The sequence below is a fragment of the Arvicanthis niloticus genome, chromosome 3 (assembly GCF_011762505.2).
Source record: "Arvicanthis niloticus isolate mArvNil1 chromosome 3, mArvNil1.pat.X, whole genome shotgun sequence".
Taxonomy (NCBI): Eukaryota; Metazoa; Chordata; class Mammalia; order Rodentia; family Muridae; genus Arvicanthis; species Arvicanthis niloticus.
Window position 1 is genome coordinate 65,800,536 of NC_047660.1, and position 23,379 is coordinate 65,823,914.

The 23,379-nt window shown below is 39.2% G+C and overlaps 2 gene segments (V, D, J or C); both read right to left on the minus strand.

Annotated features, from left to right (window-relative positions):
• Window positions 1-18,871: 18,871 nt before the first annotated feature.
• LOC117705618 (T cell receptor alpha variable 9-1-like) lies at window positions 18,872-19,381 on the minus strand. The segment is given in 2 exon segments: window positions 18,872-19,206; window positions 19,336-19,381. Coding segments are annotated over 2 exon segments (381 nt in total).
• A 2,329-nt stretch (window positions 19,382-21,710) lies between these two features.
• Window positions 21,711-22,381, minus strand: LOC117705820 (T cell receptor alpha variable 8-3-like). The segment is given in 2 exon segments: window positions 21,711-22,102; window positions 22,240-22,381. Coding segments are annotated over 2 exon segments (480 nt in total).
• Window positions 22,382-23,379: the final 998 nt, after the last annotated feature.

Genomic DNA, 23,379 nt, shown 5'->3' on the forward strand with positions numbered 1-23,379 from the left:
CAAAACACCCTAACAATAAACTTCAAGCCATGATTTTGCTATAGTCCCTTAACTCACAGGCTGACCATCTCAAATCTATATTTTCTCTGCTCTATTATAACTATATTTTAAGATTGTCATCTTTCAACAGAAGTTTTTCACATTCTATAATCCATGTACAAGTACTAATTAATATTTCAGAATCACTGAAAAATAGAAAGTATGAATTCTAGACAGAACAAGCCTTACAACATACATAATTGAATCCCAATGATCTGATATTGATGTTTTATTTACTCATAACTTCCTTGTCTTCAACACAGGATTATCAACCATCAGGCAGTTGCTGACGCTGTGCTTTATAGTGATCCAGAAGAAAGAATACTTTAAACATTTATTAGCACTTGGGCCTAGCTGGTACCCACTCTCCATGGATAAAGGAGGTCATCAATGCAGAATCAACCTGTGATAATTCCTCAGATACAGATGCAAGTAACAAATTCAAGGCCTGTTATTCTTTGAGTTCATGTATCCCTTCTCTTTCTCTTCCACTTCACAAGTCACATCAGCAGAACTCCTTTACAGAACTATGGTATGATACTCAGTAAACATCAGATATAAAATTTATTCTTATACATGACAACAATAACATAAGGATTGGATGAAACTATTTTTTTTAAAATGTATGGCGTGTTATTTTCGCAGAATGAAGAGTTCTATAGATGGATGGATATCCAACAAATATTAATGCACTTAATATTACTTAAAATTGTACTACCAATGTTTAATTCACTGGTTGAGAATTTTATACATGTACACAATCTGTTTTTCAAAAACCCATGTGTTTTTCCCTTCAACTTCTCCTAAACCCCCACTATAACATATTTGAGGTGGTAAACTTTCTTTCTGAACATGTATCACACTTTACTTATAACACTTAAAAGAATTCTAAAGTTGCTGCCTTTTAAGGCTCCTAAGTCCCACCTTGGTGTTCCACTTGCAAGGAAAGAGGAAGTTACAATGCAGGATAGTTTATCAGCCAAACTCCACCATTTTAACTTTGGGCACATATAGCAATGGAAGGGGAGAGGTGGAAGGAAGGAGTCAGAGAATGAGAATCTGGAATGGCAAGAACATGTTGATGGTAGCAGACCTGGCAAGAACATGTTGATGGCAGCAGACCTGGCAAGAACATGTTGATGGTAGCAGACCTGGCAAGAACATGTTGATGGCAGCAGACCTGGCAAGAGCATGTTGATGGCAGCAGACCTGACAAGAACATGTTGATGGTAGCAGACCTGACAAGAACATGTTGATGGTAGCAGACCTGGCAAGAACATGTTGATGGTAGCAGACCAGGCAAGAACATGTTGATGGTAGCAGACCTGGCAAGAACATGTTGATGGCAGCAGACCTGGAGCTGTATAAAAACTCCACCCAGCAGCAGTGGCTGCTTATTCAGAACAACCAAGTGAAGGGAGACGCTGGAGAGAAGGAACTCATAATCTGTCACTTTTCCAGAGGACTTCTAAGAACTAGTATTGGTTTATCAATAAAAGCATGGATTGGCACATAGCAGGTAAACAGGTATAGAAAATAAGACCTTTTATGCTAGGATTGTGGAGGACTATAAAACACCAGTTTTATAGTTTCCATCATAAAATATGTTGCACAAGAAACAGTCAATAATTTCCTTAATAAACAGAAGGGCGTAGTTTTTTTTAATTCTTGCTGTGTTATTAATGTAGAACTGCATGTTTAATTTCTTGACATAAATCTTACATTTCTATCAAGATTGTAAACTTTTATGTGTCGTCTTTTAGCTGTTGGACTAAGGTCAGCTATGACTGACTTCATAATAAAATTTAGTAGTACACTTAGTCTGAATGCATTACAAACCATCTACATTAAGGTGAGACACACCCAAATAGATTTTTTTTAAAGGCACAGAAAATACAAAATATAAAGCACCAGAAAAAATAAATGCCCCATAGCATATTGCTGATAAAATATTAAACATAAAGAAAAACAAACAAGGAAAAGGTACTAAAGGAAGTGTTGGGAAAACCACAAGCTACATTTTTTAAAAAACTACAATGTTAGCAGCTGATTTCTCAATGGACACTTTAAAAGCCAGAAGAGATTGGAGCAATATACCTCAATTTCTAAAAGACCACAAATGCCAGGCTAGATGTACAAAGCTAACGGGACTCATACTTACCTAAGCAGCCAGAGAGCACTGGAAGCCATCGTTCAGACAGAAGAGAGGGATAAGCTCAGCCAAGATGAGGTAGAAAGAAAGCAAAGGAGATTACTGAAGCAAAAGTAAAACTAAGAACAGGGGCAGCAAAACAACAAGACCTGAACACAACAGTAAAATACTCCTTCAAATGATAATTTTAAATGTTGATGATATAAATTCCCCAAACAAAAGACATGGGCTAGGTAAATGAAAATATATGCATATGCATATGATTCCCTGGAGATTCCAGCTCCTGCTGTGGATACAACTTAGCTCTTTCCCAGAGAGGCTTTCTGCTTTCTCTTTTTAACACATCCTCATTGAGTGTGTCTGTGTGTGTGTCTGTGTGTGTGTGTGTCTGTGTGTGTGTGTGTGTGTGTGTGTGTGTGTGTGTGTAAAAGGAACTTTTATTTTATTTACCAGGTGCTATTGTTGTCTCAGAGGCTGACTGCTCATCCTTTCTAGTTCTTTTGGAAATCTGGCTGGATGGTTCAACCCAGGTGTTCTGGTTCAAACTCCTCTCCAAGCTGACTGATTCAAACTGTCTTCTCTTAGACTGATTCAAATTGTCTTCTCTCAGCTTCTCACTGAATTTTACTCTATTTGAAAAAAAAAATGCCTCTGAATTCCACAAACTGAACTGCATTGACTGCATGAACTGACTGTAACTCCACAAACTCAACTGAATTCAGCTGCATTCAACTGAACTCTCAACTGACTGACTCGATGTCCCTGAACTGCTCTTAAACAGTTTCTCTTCCTGTGCTGTTCTCCTGTGAGCTGGGCATATCCTAGCTCTGACTCATTCTGTCAAATCTTTCTCTGATTCATCACTTTGTCTGCCCCTCAATTAGATGTCACTTTCAAACATGGCTGCTTCCTTCTACCTTCTTTACCTTCACTGTTAGGGATTAAAGGTGCATACGAAGGGCATGTCTGTATTCCAGCCAGATCATACTGTAATCCAGGGCATGTCTGTATTCCAGCCAGATCATATAGACCTAGAAGGTCGTTAGATGTGATCCCTTGCCAAAGCAGCCATAGTGCTGTATTAAAATCTCTCTCTCTCTCTCTCTCTCTCTCTCTCTCTCTCTCTCTCTCTCTCTCTCTCTGTGTGTGTGTGTGTGTGTGTGTCTAATCCACAGAAATACTTTCTACTAGGGACCCACAGAGGTCATACTGGATCTGGACTCAGGTAGGCAATTTTCAGTAGCCTTTCTATCCTTCATTATAATCTCTCCAGACTTATTCTTAGTCCAATAATAGCCTGCTTACAGGAGGCTCTTCTCTAACCTCACTTCAATTCCATGGATTCAGAACCCAGACCTCCTAGCTCTTTCCCCTGGGCACTGTCAGAATACCTTCCTAATCATTCTCCAATTCTTCCTGTCACCTGACAACCCACAGAAGCACTCTACAAGGAACCCCATAGCCACCACAGTTGCCTAGGTTCCAGAGAAGACAACAGCAGTCAAATAACAGAACACTCACCCAACAAATGCAAGACCAGATATTAACATCAAAAAATACCTCAAAAATAATGACTACAAATGCCTAGATCCCAGCACAAAAACACAGTCATGAACAGCCGAGACAGTGTTCCTCCATCAGATGCCACTAGTCTTGTTGCAGTAGGCCCTAAGAAATACAATATAGATGAAGCTCAAAAAAAAGGACTTCAAAATAGTAATTATAAATATATTCAAGGACTTTAAAGAGGATATGAATAAATCCCTAACAAATCCATCAAAACAAAAAACACTAGAATAATACAATAAAACAATGAAACACATAAAACAATGAAAACAATACAAGATATGAAAATAATAACAATATTATTCATATAACAAGATATGAAAGTAATAACAAGAAAACCATTAAAAAGTAATAAATTGAAATAAAACTGGAACTGAAAAATTTAGGATGACAAACAAACAACAAAGTGCAAAGGTAGGCCTCGCCAATGACGGCAAGACATGGAAAAGAGAATCTCAGGTGTTGAAAACAAGGTAGAAAAAATGAATGGATCAGTCAAATAAAATGTTAATGCAAAAAAATGAACACAAAACACCAGGAAATTTGTAACACTATGAAAAAAGCAAACCTACAAATAATAAAGATGGTAAAAGAAGAAACCCAGGTCAAAGTACAGAAATCTTTTTAAGCAAAATCATAGGAGAAAATCTCCCCAATTTAAAGAAAGAGGTACAAGCGCACCAAATAAACAGAACTAGAAAATAAATTATTCTTCAGAGCAGGAACTGAAGGAACGTTCCCTAATCCTTCTTATGAGCTCACTATTGCCCTAATACCAAAATAAACAAAGACCTAGTCAAAATAAGAAAGCTATATATCAACTCCTCTTAGAAACACAGATTCAAAATTTCTCAATAAGATACTTGGAAACCAAATCCAAAACCACAGAAAATAGATTATCCACCATGATCAAGTCAGCTCATCCTAGAAATGAAAGAATGGTTTAGCAATTTACAAGTTCAACATCAAACTAAATTGAAAGAAGTTGAAGACATTTCCACTAAAATCGGGAACAAGACAAGATAGCCATTCTATTCATAACTGTCCCACATAGTACTTGAAGTCTCGACTAGATCAATGGGACAAGTGAAGGAGATCGGGAGAACACAAATAGGAAAGAGAGAGGTCAGAGTATCTGTATTTGTACATGATATGATTGTATATATAAGTGACCTAAAAGTTCCACCTGAAAACTCCTACAACTGATAAATGCAGGAAAGTAGTGGGATACAAAATTCACAATACAAAAGTCAGGAGGCTTCCTATGAAGAAATGACAAACAGGCTAAGAAAAAATCAGGGAAAGAGTACATTTGACAATAATCTCAACAAATAAAATATCTTGGGATAACGCTAACCTAGCAAGTGAAAGACTTGTATGATAAAACTTCAAAGACATTAAAGAAAGAAATTGAAAAGGATAGCAGAAGATGGATCTATAGATCATTAGAATTAATATTACGAGCCTGACATCCTACTGAAAGCAGTCAACAGAGTCAATGCAATCCCTTTCAAAATTCCAACACATTTTTCACGGAAATTTTTTTAAAAAGCAATTCTCAAATTCACATGGAAACACAAAAAAATCTAGGACAGCTAAAACAGTCTTGAATTATAAAATAACAGCTGGAGGGATCACCATTTCAGGTATCGAGTTATGCTACAGAGCTATAGTAATAAAAACAGCATGCACTGTCATAAAAACAGACACATTCATCACTGAAGTCAAACTGAAAACTCGGACATAATTTCACACACCTGTGAAAGCCAGATTTTTGACATGTCATTCAAATAAAGTGGCAGCGTACAGAATGGGGAAAGATCTTTACCAATTACACATCTGATAGAGGGTGTAGTATTTAATCATATTCCTTTTAAAATGGAAGATCAATACAACAATTGCTTAAAGAAAAACCTGGATACATAACTGAACAGAGTGTTCTCAAAAGATAAAACACAAATGGCTAAAAAGCACATTAAGAATTGTTCAATATACACAGCCATCACAGAAATGCAAGTTTAAAAAAGATGTCAAGGATTATGTTACCTGAGTCAAAATGGTCAAGATCAATAATACTAATGACAGGATGCATTGGTGAGGATACGGGCAAATGGAAATATTTACTATTCGGTGATAGTGAAAACTTGCATAGCCACCATTGAAATCAGGTGTCAATTTCCCTGAAAATAGACCTACCTCAAGTTCCAGCTCTACCACTCTTAGATATATACCCAAAGGACTCCACACACAAGTAGAGACACATGCACTCATCCATGTTCATTGCTACCTTATTCACAGTAGGTAGGAACTGGAAACATCCTAGATGTCCATCAACTGATGAATGGATAATGATGGTGTGACACATTTACACAATGGAATATTATCCTGCTGTTAAAAACTGAAATTATAACATTTGAAAATAACTGGACAGAGCTAGAAAAAAATAACCTAAGTGAGGCAACCTAGACCCCCCCCCAAAAAAAAAAAAACAGTCAAATATTACATGTTTTCTCCTCTATGTGGACATTAGCTTTTAAGCCTTTGATAGGCATGCTACAATCCAAAAAGAAATCACAAAAGTGCCCAGATGATGGACTTAGAAGGAGGAGAGGATCTCCCAAGAAATAAGGAGGGAGTGGGAGAGAATGATAAAGGAGGGAATGTGGGGAGGGACAGTTAACACTAGGCCATTTTAAGAACCATGTGAAAACCTACTAATGTAGAAGCTTCCTATAATATACGCATATATAAAAGGAATCTAAATGGAGTCATTAGATAATAAAGCAGAAAATGCCCCATCTAGACACCTTACATCACCAAGTAAACCTACAGTGCCAAAAATGGATTACATCTTGTTGAGTCATAAGCCGAGGAGGCCCCATGAAAACCACTAAACATCACAGGCTATTGCCAAAGCTATTTGTTATTCTACATAGCCTGAGAGCACGATCCCATTGCTAAAGACAACACTTACATATGGCATCAAATACGGAGAAGCTGAGCTGTTACCTAACTAGAAGCTTGTCTTCGACTGATTAACATTCATGTTAATGGAGGGTACTTTCCACGCTACCAGAGAAGAAAGGCAATCATCAATATCTCCCAGCTACAAATCCTGAGAACTATAACAGTGACCTGCCTGCAAGATATAATACTGAAATAGTAGCACAAAAGTTATAGGAGTAAACAACCACTTTATTTACTGGACTTGAGGCCCTCTCCATGAGATGTAACCCACTCCTGACACTGCTAAAGTGGCTAAGAACGTGGGATTAGGTGAATCAAGGACTTAGGGGAAAACCTACTATTGTTAATCTGCTAAACGAACATAGCAATAAGATTATTCCTAATGGCACTGTTATGTACATAGATCAGTGTGTTGCTCAAACTTCATCAGAGAAGCTTTTTCAAGCAGTGTATGGGAATTAATATAACATCCCTCAGCTGGTGTAGAATGTAACTTTGGAACACTCAGTCCTAAAAGGAACCTTTTCATCAAAGCTCTCCCCTTCAAAAGGATCTATGTGGAAGAGAAAGATTGCAAGAGCCATAGGTGATGAATGATTCCAAGCAAACACTATCTTCCAGACACAAGTAGAGCAGCGTTCTTACGAACTCAGAGAGACTGTGGCAATATGCACAAGAGTTACACAGGTTTAATTCAGATAGATCTCAACACTGAGAGAGGGAAGTGAAGCCTGAAACAATGAATCTGCTGGAAGAACAGGCAATCCCAGGAGGTTCAGGTTTAGGAAAGAATTTTCTAAACAGGACCTCATTTACCCAGGAATTAATGTCAATAGTTGACAAAAGAAACCTTGTGAAACCAAAAGAAGAAGTCAAAGAGAAGTAAAGACACCCCACAAAGTTGGACAGAATCTTTTCCAGCTATACATCTGACAGAGGATTAATATACAGAATATACAAACAACTCAAAACACATGACACAGTTTAAAAATGGGCCACGGATCTGAACAGACAGTTTCCAAAAGAAGAAATAAAACTATGTAGGGACTATCAGAAGGATGGTTCGCTGTCTTTGGCAGTTGGGGAAACAGTGCGCGTTCACTCAGAGCAGTTTCAACAGCTGAGGTTTTATATTGAGGTCCTCCATCCATTTCGAGTTAATGTTTGTGAAGGTGGTAAGTATGGGTCCAATTTCATTTTTCTACTATTTTGAGATTTCATCTTACCTCAGGCAGAGTGATCAAGATAGAAAAATAAACTGGCAGTGAATGTGTTAATTAGGATATGAGGAAAGGAACACTCATCACATTGGTGGAATTGCAAACTGTGTGGAAATCAGTGTGGTTAATCTTCTAAAAGCTAAAGGTAGAGCTATTCTATTACCCATCTATACCCCTCCTTAGCACATGCCCAGTGGACTTGACATCCTACTCTACAGATACTTGTTCAGCCATGTTTATTGCTGCTCTATTCATGGTAACTAGAAAATAGAAATAAACTAAATGCCCTTCAACAGATTCATAGATAATGAAGGTGTGGTACCTATTGTGGTACCTATTGTGGTACCTATTGTGGTACCTATTGGAATACCATTTAGCTGAAAAGAAAATTAAAATTGTAAAATTTGCAAGTAAATGGATGGATCCAGAAAATATTACACTGAGTGAAGTACACCAGACCCAAAGAGACAAATGCTACATATACACACGGATTTCCAGAGCCTCTCTCTGAGTCTTCAGCTCTGAGTGTAACACCTGGAGTAACTCCAGGTACCAGGAGAGTTAAATGAAACCGTGGAGAGGATGAGTAGATGCAGGAGCTATGAAGAAGGCATAGGTAACATGGAGGAATATTTACCTGATGAGCAGAAAGCAACATACATTGGGAGGGAGGAAGGGAGTCAGGGATGGAGGAAGAGAGGGAGGGAGGAAGGGAAGGAGGGAGGGAGGAAGGGAGGGAGGGAGGGAGGGAGGGAAGGAGGGAGAGAGGGAGGGAGGGAGGGAGGAAGAAAGGGGGGGAGGGAGGGAGGGAAGGAGGGAGAGAGGGAGGGAAGGAGGGAGAGAGGGAGGGAGGGAGGGAGGGAGGGAGGAAGAAAGGGAGGGAGGGAGGGAGGGAGTCAGGGAGGGAGGAAGGGAGGGAGGGAGGAAGGGAGGGAGGGATAAACAATACTAAGGCTGTTTAAAGAGCCATAGAAAATAATGCTATCTTATGTTTGCCTAAAAATGCATATGTAAGTGCATCTGTATATGTGTGTGTGCATATAGTTTAAAGAAATTATAACATTTTGATGTGACAATTATTCCCAAAAAGAACACCCCCCAAACACCCTAGTTCCAGGCATATCTTCTTTTGAATTGTTAATCAGGGGAGTCTATGAACCCCCAAAACTATGTAGCCTATTGCCATTATCCAGATAGAAGACTTCAGCTTGTGTAAAATTGACATAAAACTAGCCAGCACAAGGCCCACTCACTATGATAGAATTCATGCCAGGTACTCTAAGCCTAGCCCACTATACATGTCTGATTAAGCCATGAACCTTGGATGATAAACTACTAATGCCATTTTCCTAAACCAGGATTATTTCTAATTGTATTCTAAATATACCCTTATACCCAAAGATAAGTGTAGCTGCCACACCTTGTGGTGGTTAGAATGAAAAGGACCCCATAGGATAATATGTTTGGATGGTTTGTCCCCAGTTGACAGATGTTTTGGGAAATAGTAGGTCTTAGATGTGGCCCTGTTATAGGAGTGTTACTGGGGCTTTCCCTCTCCCTCTCCTCTCTCTCCCTCCTCTCCCTCTCCCTCTCCCTCTCCCTCTCCCTCTCCTCCCTCTCCCTCTCCCTCTCCCTCTCCCTCTCCCTCTCCCTCTCCCTCTCCCTCTCCCTCTCCCTCTCCCTCTCCCTCTCCCTCTCCCTCTCCCTCTCCCTCTCCCTCTCCCTCTCCCTCTCCCTCTCCCTCTCCCTCTCCCTCTCCCTCTCCCTCTCCCTCTCCCTCTCCCTCTCCCTCTCCCTCTCCCTCTCCCTCTCCCTCTCCCTGTCCCTCTCCTCCCCCTCCCCCTCCCCCTCCCCCTCCCCCTCCCCCTCCCCCTCCCCCTCCCTCTCCCTCTCCCTCTCCCTCCCCCTCCCCCTCCCTCTCTCCTGCCCTGCTTCATGGCTGTCATCTTAACATGGAAGCCCTTGACAACTTAGCTAGCTAGCATCATGCCTACCTGATTGCTGCCCTGCTCCCTCCCATGGTGATCATGGACTTATCCTCTGAAACTGTAAGCCAATCCCCCAGTTCAATGATTTCTTTTTACAAGTTCCTTGGTCATGGTGCCGCCTCACAGTGATACAAAAGTAACTAACACATATATGTGTATACAAAAATTCTTTTAGGAATTTTAAATAAATAGTAAAGTATTTTGGAGTTATTTCTCAAAATAAGGTTTCTCTGTGTAACTCTGGATGGCCTTGAAGTCAGAGATCCATTTGCCTCTGCCTCCTGAGTTCTGGGATTAAAGGCATGAACCACTTCCCCCCCCCCCCCCCCCCCCCCACACACACCATGAGCCAACCTTTCACATTTATGTTTTAAATATCTGTATGTTATGTTATAGTTTCCATTTCAAATAAACAATATGACAAATGCTTTACTACAAGACACAGGATGTGGATGGGGCTCCAGCCCCCATAGCAAGTTTGAGGATAGGCTGCAGGTGCCCGGGAAACAGTGTGTGCTTGCTGAACAGAAGTAGACGGCTGAATCTTCAGGCTGTGTGGTTGTGATGTGCAGGGAGAAGCTTTTGGCTTTCTTATCCAGTAAAACTATAAGTCTTTGGTTCTGCTTTCTGTCCACATTTGAACGAATGTCTATCACAAAGTGGAGACCCTTTCCAGCTTCTTGCTTGTACCAAGGGAAGTATGATGAAGCAGTGTCTGTGTAAGTGCAGTTGATAACAGCGCTGTCTCCTTCTCGAACACTCAGTGTGGAATGAAGCTGTTCGACCTTCTCTCCATGGCTCTCCCCTACACAGAAAGAAAAACAGAAAGGAGGAGAACAGTCAGGCAGTATCTGCTAAATCTCTTTGTTCACAACAACTAGAGGGAACTGTATAAAACAGATTGCCCATGGGTGTCTAACATCCACCAAATATTTTCTCTTGACCCCAAATCTTCAACTCACAGTCCATCCAGAGCCACAAGAGTAGGAATATAGTGCGAATGGATGTCTTCATTCTTCTTCCCGCCTGGGATCAATGCAGACTTGCAATTTCTTGCCCAGCAAGCTATTTGTATTTCCAGGTTGTCCCTTTTCTCTAGCAGTTATCATAGCTTCCTGTGTTATCTTACCAGCCAATAAGAAAACAAATGCCTCTGTTCTCACACATTGCTTCAGAACACAAAGTGGGGTTGCTATGCTTTTCATCAGCTGCGCTACTGCCACCTTGTGGTCACCTCTCTAATTGCTGAATGCCGTGATTAATATGAAGAGATTGCGGTTGATTTCTTGCACACTACTGAGTAAACTGGAAAGAGGTACTCACACTCGGTGCCACTGAATGATGAGCTGGGATAAACATTTGGAATCAAGATGTCGCTATGATTCATTCTTATGAATGAAGGCAAGAAAATTCTTAATTTTCAGTCAATATTATTTTTCTGGACAATGGAGGGTTAAGTAGGGAGGGAGAGGTTATGGCAATAAGGATGGGTGGGTTGAGGGACAACTAACACTAAGGATGTTTTAAAATTGTGTGTGTGTGTGTGTGTGTGTGTGTGTGTGTGTGTGTGTGTGTGTGTGACACAGAAAGAGAGACAGAAACAGAGACAGAGAGAAAGCAAATTAGTACTTCTCTCAGAAGCAATAAAATGTCAAACCAAAAGCTCAAAACCAGCTATGAGATACAGTCCCTAGAGTGTTGATCTGGAGCAGTCATGGAGACCCCTGAGATATTGTGACCTATTGCCATTGCTCTTGGTTATCCACCAGAACTTGATGGCAAGGCCACATTGCTGAAGACACCACATGTTTTGGCCACAGGACTTAGAGCAATCAAGCCAGTAATAATCAGGAAACTTCCTCTTTAATGACTACATTTTATAGTATCAGAAGTGTGACTCGGGTTGCTAGGGGAGAAAATTTAACAACAGCCTTAACTGGCTGTGAACCATGAGAGCTGCAATAGTGACCACCATGGCAAGATACAGATATGCCCATGGGCACAGGAGCAGCGTGAATGTTATGGGAGTGGAGAACCACTTTCTAATTAAAATTCAGGCCTACTTCACAGTAGAAAAAAATGTATGACTAGTGCTATATACCAGCCAAGAACCTATGACCATGGAGCTTATAGACGTCAGGGGAGAAACTACTACTATTTTTGCTAAATGGATGCAGTGTCAAACTTCCCTCCACCTTTACAATATCAATAGATTAGTGTGGCAGGCAATCCTAATTAGAGAAATTATCTTTTGTGCAGCCGTTGGTGGGAAATACATAGACTCCCAACTGGTCAGTCACAGTGTTGTTTCTTTTAAACTTTTATTTTATTTTACATAAGACCATTTGAAACACACACACACACAGAGAGAGAGAGAGAGAGAGAGAGAGAGAGAGAGAGAGAGAGAGATCATACTTTTTATCCCCCAATGCTTTACCTTCTCTCTTTTTTTCACATTCCCATTAGTGCCTTTTTATTTCTCAGACAGCCTTCCTCTATTTTCATGTCATACATACTATATTATATGATGCATATGCAATGTCTAAGATCCACAAACAAGATAATCATGTGACATTGGTGTGTGTCTTTCTGAAACTGACCTCATTCATTTTATATGATAATCTTCACTTGCAGCCATTTTCCAGCAAATGACACGACTCCATTCTTCTCTATGGGGGAAATAATCCCTTTGCCTAAGAATGCCACTATTTCTCCCCCAATTCCTCTGTTTCTCTGAGGTTTGTTGACTTAGAGTCTTGGAGAGAAATTCCAAGAGGTATAGCTAGGCTTCATAATATATCTAGTTTTAGTTTTGGTGGGTTTTTTATTCAATTTTTTTGCAGAGCCCCCATTCTGATATCCTTATAAAAATATTTCTTAAAAGAAATACGAAAGAGAGATGCACTGGATATTTCAAAGTCATATATCATCTCAAATCTGCTCTTCTAGAATAATCTTGCTAGAGACCTCACTTGAGGCATTATTAGTAACCAAAAAATCATATAGATGACTATAATAAAATGAACAGATTCTATCTCTGTGAGAAAGAGGCAGGGTAATGAGTCTTTGAACTGTTTCTACTCTAAAATTAGAAACCATTTTTGAGCCAGAGATTGCAATGAGAAATCTGACTTGCTTTGAGAAATGTTCGGCTTGCTTTTAGAAAAGTCCTTGAATTGTTTCTACTCCAAAATTAGAAAAAAATTGACTCGGCAATTACAAGGAGAAATCTGACTTGTTTTGAGAAATGTTTCCCTGTGGCTGAGTGGTAAAAGAAAAATTGGAATTTCAAAAATCACCATGCTACTCATTTGTAAAAGGTAAATGTGCAAACTAATTCTCTATTTATTTATTTTCCTTTGTGATGGGGATCAAATCCAGATTTTCATGCATTCTAGACAGTATTTTACCACTGAACTATGTCCTAGCTGTGAAAGTTTGTTTTTTACTAGACTTGTATTTTCTGGTGTTAAAATGGATGTTATATTTTTAAATGCAGTGACTGGCATGTCGTTGCTGGCATTTCCTCTAGCCTGGGAGCCAATCTTCTAAACATGAGCACTGGCTACCTTGGTCACTCATTTTTCTCCCAAACTTCACAGTAGTGTGCTTTCCACAAATCACTGAAAGAAAATCTTTCAGCTCTGCATTCCCAACATTGTTTCCTTCTGCCTAAGAACCATCTTGATCTACTTTAATTTTCTGATGCTTTTATTGTTTCTGAGAGTAATTCTTGGGACATCCAGACACTGCCTGGGTCTGCTGCAGGGGTCATACAGAAGGAAACTGACTCCAAAGAACCAACTGAGAATCTGCTTCTGTTTTTACTATTTCCTTTTATCCGTTTATGCTATTGCATAAGGGAAGGATAACCAACTCTGAAACGTTTTCAGAAAAGTCACATGGAGGTCTCTAGAAGCTTTCTAAAAGATATACAATCATGGATATAAGAAGACTTTTAATGAACTTATCCTATAACCAGGAAACTATGCCCCTACTAGGCATTATAGGCTAGCAAATGGGCCCAGTGCAAATACTAGGTTACCATTTTGGAATTGTTGGCCAATGAGGTCTCCTAGACCCCACTCCTCATACATTACAGGCTAGTGCCAATGCTCCTAGTTACACTACAGCACTTGATGGTACGAACTTATTACAGAGATTCTGGACATTTAAGTCATGAACATGAAAAAAATCAAGCTTGTACGCACTTGAAAGTTTCATCTCTACTAGTCAACTTTCATGAGGATGGAAGATGCTATGCACCCTAGCAGAAGAGAATAATCATCATCAGTCTTACCCAGCTGTGAATTCTGAGTGCAATAATAATAACTGGCCTGGTAAGCCATGAACACTGGCTTAATAGAGGCATGGATATAATAGGAATAACCACTCATCTTCCAACTAGATTTAAGGCTTGATCTGTGAGATAAAATCCATACCTGAAACAACTTGATATAGTATTAAACAATTCTTAATGACTTACTGCCATACCCACAAGTCAATGCCTTTCTCAAATCTCATAAGAGAAGCTTATATTTGAAGTCAATAGAAGTCAGCACAGAGACCATAACCAGCCAAGATACAGATATAAGGGACTGCACAATGGGACCAGCCAAAAATGAGACATCTCAGGAAATTTTGCAGAGGAGAAAATGGAAAAATTATAAGAGTGGAGTTAGTGGGTGACTACAAAGTCTATCCAAACACAGCAGGGCAGTTGTGCATATGAACCCATGATGGTTGTGATAGATGCATAAGACCTGCACAAGGTCAAGTCAGACAAAAATTCCTGCATAGAGATTGATCACGCCATGTATTACTGGTCACACACGTAGTATCTACTATATATCTTTCTACTTCTGTATCTTATTTTTCCTAGTTTTCTTCTTATCTGCATATTTTTTTCTTGCACTCTCTGAAAATATTGGATATCTGTGAAACTGAAATACTTTCCTGGCCTGTGAAAGTTGAGATATTTTACTTAAAAAAAATAAAAATTCCAAACTCCATATAGCAATTAGGTAAAAACAGGAAGTTGATAAAGGCTCTGATTATGGGAGGAGGGATCATGTTCTCGATATTGTTTTTATCACTTCTCATTTGTGCATTGCAACGACAGTTTATCAGCCAACCTGATGAATTCTGAACCGCACTGAATATACAGCTGGTATTTAGTATCTTTCAATGAACCACTGAGATTGATTTTAAAAAATAGTAACTCAAGAAAAGAAGAAACACCCAAGAAAGTGAAAAATATATGTTTTTTTTTAAAGAATAATCGTGTGGAAAGGTAAAAAGAATAACATGGAATGTAGAAAATATATAGTATTTATAAAATTATATATACACACACACACGCATTCTTGAAATTCCAGCCTGTAGAATTGTGGTAGGTAGGTAGGTAGGTAGATAAATGATGATAGAGATAGATAGATAGATAGATAGATAGATAGATAGATAGATAGACAGATAACATGTGTCCATTAAGAAAATACTAAGCCTGAATGACATACAAAGAGTTAACCTTCTATATGTGATGCTTAGAGAAAACTTCACTGAAGTAAATTTGAGAAAAAATGGAAATTATAAACATATTCAAGGGGATGGTTTTTAAAGCAAGTATGAAGAGATCCACTAAGTACTTTTTCTTAGAGTTTGCAGTGACACCTAGTACTTAAGTTAATAAAAGTTTTGTGTTTCTCATGAAAGAACTAGGAAATGACTAGGTATGGGAAAGGTTGTTTTGTTGTTGGTTTGTTTTAATACTTAAGATTGATTAATTTAAAAAAAATGAAATGGCTGCTTTTTGAAAAAAGAAAGTGTCCTCTTTCAAGTAGAGATTCAGGAAACCCAATGTGCAGGACTTGAAGTCTTTAGGGCCCACCAGATACTACAGTGAGACAGAAGGATAAGTCTTTGTGAAAAGGAGACATACTCTGGATCAAATTAAAAAGTTAAGCCACTGAATTTTCTTTTGCTTGTTTGTTTTTTAATGCTACATTTATACAATATGATTTTTCGTCTTTCTAGAACTTTATCTCTTACACAGATATTATGAGGTATTCTTTATATGCTGTATAATTTGAGTCATTTAAAATGGATATTTTGATATGCATTTATACATTCAATAATTGGTATTTTGTTCATACAGTTGTATAACCATCCCATCATCACTGGCCATCACAATCATTTCCCTGATATTTGGGCTCCCCAATTCTAGACTAATAACCAAGCTGATAACCAACCAAGAAGAACCATCACAGCATCTTCACTTATTGTTAGATTTTAGAGAACATCATGTTTTATTATTTATCAGTATAATATCCATTTTTTTGCAACACAATATCCCATTGAATATATGATGCCTTCACATTTGGCTAGTGATAGGCATTAAATATTATTTGGGGTTACCATGACTAATTCTGGCCTGACCATTTGGTTCAGCTTTCTGTGTGGGCACATTTTCAATTCTCATAGAATATAATTGGGAGTAGAGTTACTATTGACCACAGCATTTTACATTGCTACCTGCAATGTATGAAGTCGGTACATCTATGCCAACATTCGCTATTTTACATTCTTTCCATATTATCTAATTTGTTGCATAAAGTTACATTACTCTAAAGACTGTGTTCTTTCCTTGTGCTTTTGGCTAAGTTTAAAGTTGTCATGAGTAGCCCAAACTGGCTTCAACTTCACAGCCCTTTTGCCTTATCTGAGTGTTGTAATTGCAGACACAAGCCGCCATGAATGCTTATTAGAGGGGCATGCATTCAATCATTGATCCGCTTTGAGTTTCTCGTCATGCTGTCATAGTGTTGTTTTTAAATGTTATGCTAATACATTCTGTTTGGCACTGCCTCAGCAGATACATGATTAGCAAACATTTCCTGCAACTTTGGGATTCTATTTATCTGTGTTATGCTTTAAAAGCATAAACATTTTAGAGGCATAGCTAGAGTTCTGTGGAGCACTTGCCTAGCATTCATGCCTGAATCTAATTCCTATCACTGAAAACAGTAAAAATAATATTTTTCACTTCAATGGGAATCACCTATTTTATCTTCACTTTGATTCTTGCCTTTTACTGTCATAACTTAGAAATCTTTGCCCGACTCATGTCATGAAAATTTATTCTTATGTTTACTTAAGCATGCTTCACTTGGCCTGAAGAGATGGCTCAATGGTTCAGAGAACTAACTGCACTTGCAGAGAACCCAAGTTGGGTTTCCAGCTGTGAGTTGCCTGTAACTTCAGCTATAGGAGCATTTGATGTCCTCTACTTGCCTCTGCAGACAACTGCACTCTCATGCACATACACATGAACATGCATACCCACCATCCAAATCTTTTCCTTTTTTAAATTTTTTTATTAAATGATTTGATTTATTTATATTCCAAAAGTTGCCCCTTTCTTGGTGCCCCTCCCCAAGTACTTTACCCTATTCCCAATATCCCTGACTCTGAGAGGGTGCTCTCCCACCCAGCCACTCACCCCCACTTCACCCCTACCAGTATCCTTCTTCTCTGGGGCATCAAGTTTCCACAGGATTAGGTACATATTCTACTACTGAATCCATAGAAGACAGTCCTCTGCTACATATGTGCCATGGGCCTCCCACTAGCCCAGGTATTTTATTTGGTTGGTAGCTGAGGCTCTGGGAGGTCCCTGGGTCCAGGTTAGTTGACACTGTTGTTCTTCCTATGGGGTTATAATCCCCTTTAGCTCCTTCAGTCCATCTTCTAATTCTTCCATATTGGTTAGAGCCCACCATTCAATTTTAAAACATTTTTTCATATGTAATGATTCATAATTTGGATATTACATTTTAGGTCTATGACTCATTTCCATTTTTGTAGTATACTACAGAAAGAAGGAATACTTCTTCCATCAACATGTGAATATTCATGCATTGGTCCCCAGATTTCTTCAAAGTCTATGAATTACTTTGAAATAGTTGTCTATGTCACTCTACCTAATTCTTAACTTCTGTTATCTCCTAAGTTCACAATCCAAGTTTCTTTCTCCCAGCAATGTCACTTCCAGCTCTCCCAATGCTTAGTAAGTTCCCTCTATTTGACCTATAAACAGAATTGAGTACACTGGTCTCTTCATCTTAATTCACTTTTCCCCCAGGACAAAAGCACCCAACACTCAGCATCTTTTTACTCCATGTGTATTGCAACTGCTGACAGATTATACTGAACAAAAGAACACACTAAAAACATAAGGAAGATGACGCATAATATGCTAGATTTTTGGCCAAATGAAGGAAGGAAGTCAAATAAAAATGGCAGGAACATATTTTCACAAGACATGGTCTCCACCAAAAGCATCTACATTTAAATCCAGTCAAACATAAAAATCTTTACAAGTAACAAATAAATTATCAGATCTTGAGAGGGGAAAAAATAAATCACACTTTCTTATTCACTTTGCCATGAAGATATGGATCACATGCAACCTCATCAGTCATGTCTCATCTCTACACATAATAATTCCATGAATGACATGAGTCAGGTTCCAAGGGTTAGGATTATAGATGATGATGAACACATAGTTCCATTCAACAAGAGATTTTGTATTTAAGAAATCACAAATTCAGCCTAGTATAGTGATTCATGCATATAACTTTAGCCCACTGTAGATTTAGGCAGGAAGAAGAGTTCAGAGCCAACCTCAGGTTCACAAGTTATTCAAAGCCAGCCTGGGCTACATAAAGTCCCATTTCAAAAAACAAAAAAGGAAATCACTGTGATGTGTGACTGACTGTCTTCATTCTCTCTGATTCAGCCTAAAGTATGGCATGCTTATTTCCTGTTTTCCTAATGTGTTCTTAGTGTTAATTTGGATGCTTTCATGTATGGTATCAACAATAGCCCATGGTCCCTAAATGAGTGGTCTCAGACACATTCAGCAGCCAGGCCCCTGCTTCTCAGAGTTTGTGCTCAGCTCCCCCTACGGTTTCTGCCACTGTGTCACTCAGAGCACAGTAGTACACAGCCGAGTCTGACTCCTGCACTGAGGCTTTCCGCAAGTGGAAGGAGGTGGTTTCTTTATCATACGTGGCTTCAAAACCTCTGCTGCTTCCCTTCTCCTTGTTCCATGAGGCTCTAAAGAGAAGCTGTGGACCTTCTCCGGGATACTGCACATACCAGAACAGGGATGGGTACTGTTTGGTTTCATAGGAACAGTTCACAGTCAGAGAAGTCCCTTCAGAGAGTGTCACTTGACCTTCTGTCTGAGTCACCAACTCTCCATGGCTTTCTCCTAAAAAGCAAAAATAATAATGATTCAGTGCAATGATGACCTGTATTCTGCCTCACAAAAGAAATTGTTGCTAAAATTTACATCAATATCATGAAACAAGATGAAAGCTCAGTGTATTGTTCCACTTACCAAACATTAAGAAGAGTAGAATCACCAGTTTAGGAGGAGAGTTCATTTTCTGAGCCACTGGAGTGTGTGGATATTAATCTCTTAAGATAGAAAAGGTAAAGTTGTAATAAAAGGATGAATATGAGCTTAGAATAATACAGGAAGTGTATATATGTTGGATAGACACCCCCCTACACACACACACACACACACACACACACACACACACACACACACAACCATGAGCAATTTACTAACCTCAGAGGATTGCTGACCTATATTCTCAGACTGAACTGTGCAGAGAAATGAAACACCACCTCAGGAAGATGATTGGTGGAGGCCTGCTGACCTCTGTGAACCTGACTTCTGGCTGAGACTACCACTATTTCTGCCAGCACCATGTGCCCAAATGATCATCAAAGTTACTGTCACATATTCCTGAATCAAGATGATACACAGCAGTTTAAAAATATTGAAATGAATTATAGCAAATTTTCTATGTCTCCAAATTATTTTAGCGAAAACAACAAGCTTCACAGTAATGCTTACAATGTTTTATTATTGGCACATATTTTAAAAACACATAGCTACACACCATTAACAAATATAAATATATATATATGTTTATATTTGATTTTTATTTTATATTTGATTTTTATTTTATTTTTTATTTTTATTTTATATTTTTATTTTGTATTTTGAAATGCAAAATACAAACTTGGGAAATAAAGTTCATAAGTTTTGTTGTTGGAGAATGAAAGGGAATAAGATTGAGGAGCAAAAGCAAGAACAGTGACAATTTTATTTTTAAATTTAGTTAAAACTTTATACTGAGTAAAACTATATTCTAAAGGATGTTGTAATTTGTTCAAATAACAACTATAACTGTCTAAAGCTTTTGTTGTTCACTTCCTCATTGTGTTCATAAATATATTCCATGCTTGTGTCATGTTTCCAGTGGATTATCACATATCCAAAACTGGCTATATAAGAAACAGAAATGGCATGGGATGGCATTCCCAGGTAAGGTAACATAAAAGGTGAAAATAAACCCATCACAGCTACTATTCAGAATTATAGATATACCATCCAATAACTACCAGGTGTCTTAGTCAAAATAAAAGAGCCAAAGTGTCACTCTAGAATCAACTCCCTCTGGAGGAATAAGTAACACTGTGCTGCTCACACATGACAGTATGCCTCAGCTGTACAAACAGAATCCTTATGAGGCTGCAGCTGGTCTTGCTCCAGACATTATCAGTGAGCCCCAGAAATGTTTTTGGTAAAATAGCATGTATCCCATGATAGTCTGTCTCGAATGAGCAGGAAATACTAGGAAGAAGAAATGATGGACTTGTATGTAGCCCTTTGCAACTGCACAAGATTCTTTATCCCAATCTTCTCTAAAAACTTCAAAAAGTCCCCCTCCTTCCTTGGAGATGCCTATTTCCTGCAAAAGAGTGTCTGCTCTTTGCTGTTTGAAATAATTTGATCTGCTGAGGTCAGACTCTGATATCTTTCCTACTTTCTGTCTCTTACTCTACGCTCTCATGTCTGCTGAAGTAAGGACGGCATCCTAGTTCCCTATCTATTGCTCTGACAAAACAACCTGACAAAAATAGCTTAGAAGGAAGAGGACTTATTTGCCCTAACAATTCCAGGTTACAGTCTATCATAGCATGGACTGTGTGCATGTCACAGCAACAGAAGCTTAAGCCAACATGTCACATCACAGCCGTAGTCAGGAACAAAGAGCCTACAGTGCATGCATGCCATGCTCTACCTACTCTTCTCCATGTCATGCAGTGTGCAGGTCCCAAACGCTGGGACTGGAGCTTTCCATGTGCAGGCTGTGTCTCCCCACAATCATTACTGTAATCTGCCACAGACACGCTCACAAGGCAACCTAATCCAGATAACTCCTTGAGATTCTCTTCAGGATGATTCTACACTGAGGCAAGTGAACTAAACTGAAGATGGATGGAGAGTGCTTCTGAGGCTCTTGAGGTGTTGAATGCAAGCAGTACACTTCCTAAACAGTGTCCTTCAGTCTGGAGCTGAAGAAGCCAACACTTCTCCCTCTAGTGCACACTATGTAAGCACCCACTGCGGTTACTGGTTATGTAGAACTGAGTTGTATCTTAAGTTGCATAGACATAGTCAGTAGAATGCAATCTACAAAACAAACGTTAAGAAGGCAATCGTGTCTCAAGGACCATTTTATGGTTTTTACCCTGCTATGTCACTTTTCCTGGGATCCATGACAAAATGTCTATAAACCCCACATAGGATTCCAAGGATAGACCAAAATAGTTCCAGAGAAGTCCAACTTGGACCAAAATAGTTCCAGAGAAGTCCAACTTGGAGGACCTGTGAGTTGATTTAGGTTCCTTACATGGATGATAAGCATGAATGGTTGTGAGTCACTCAGCTGCAGAATCCTCAGCATCTTAGAGGTTTGTGTTCAGCTCCCCCTGCAGCCCCACACACTGTGCGCTCGCAGCGCAGAAGTACACAGCCGAGTCGCTGCAGTCCACAGAGGCTTTCCGCAGGTGGAAGGAAGACTCACTCTTGCTGAACTCAGCCTCAAAGCCATTCATGCCATGAACCACTGGGTCTCCTGAATAGTACTTGAGGAGAAACTGGAGGCCACGGCCATGGTGCTGGATGTACCAGAAGAGGTAAGCGGTTCCACCATAGGAATAGTTGCATCTCAGCTCCACCGAGTCTCCTTCGAAGACAGTGACATGGGCATCAGACTGAGAAACTATCTGTGTTTGGACATCTCCTGCAAAATCAATGATAAATCCATAATTGTGTTGTAGGCTTCATGAAGAAAAATATTATTACTAAAATTAACTGGAAAAAAAAAAAAAAAAAAACAGTGAATTGTGGCATTTACAACTATCAGGATATTTGACTTACCCAGGAAAAAATGTATCCCCAGGAATGAGATGAGGACCCATAGCATGGCTGAGTACTGGAAATAGCTCTGGTGCCTTTCTGGAAAAGCTTGGCTCGTACAGGAAAGTGGCTGCCGTTCCCAGTTCTTGGAGACAGTTTGCATAGGTTGACTAGACAACTTTCCTGTTTTAGGTAAAATTCTAAAAAGAAAAAAAAAAAAAAAGAAAGAAACCTGTCGAAGTGGTCCTGGTCCTGGGAACTTTCTGGCCTCTGATTGTCTTCAATTGTCAGGTACTCTAAGTACTCAGCCTGATCCAGGGAGGAACTGAGTTGGGGGTGGGGGGTCGATTGTAGAAATGGAGGTGTCTAGTCTGTTCTATGTCGCCCTCTGGCGGGCAGTGGAAAATGAAGAATCTTTGAAGCAAATCAGTATGTTCTTTCTAGAGCTCATTTCATCTTTCTAAACTATTCTATGCTATGTCGAATTCTAACCTAATGAAAAATAGGCCGTTTCCTTTAGAAAAACAATCATATGATAAAATATTAAATCTTGGAGCTGTTGCCACTTAAGTATAAAAGCAGGAAGTTGCAAGCAGTACTGTTGCCTGTCATAGTCAAAACCCAGAAACTGAGTCTGGGAAGCCAGAAAAAAAAAAAATTCTGTTCTCCCCATTATTTTCTTATTAGTGTTTTTATAGAGACCCAGAACAAGAGAAACCATTCTGAAGTTCAATCTTATCCTTCTGGTCAGATGGCTCTTTGATCTGAGATTTCCTTTCTCTCTCTCTCTCTCTCTCTCTCTCTCTCTCTCTCTCTCTCTCTCTCTCTCTCTCTGTGTGTGTGTGTGTGTATCTTCAATTCTCATTTTACTAGGGAGAATTTGCAAATGCCAGGACCAATAGGCCAATAGTCTTGCAAGCCTTCTCAACTCTAATTCTCTCTCCCACTCTTTCCCATCCTCCTCCCCCCACTTTCTTTCTCATCTCTCTACTCCCACCCCTTGTTTAACTCAGAACAACCAAGTCATTGATGGTGTTTGCTTGTATATTCCTTCTTACCTAATGAAGTCCACATATATTCTTACAATTCAGAAGCAAGGCCCTTTTGCTGTGTGTGCCCCAATCATAGCCATTACTTATGCAGACACACTCAGGTTAATCT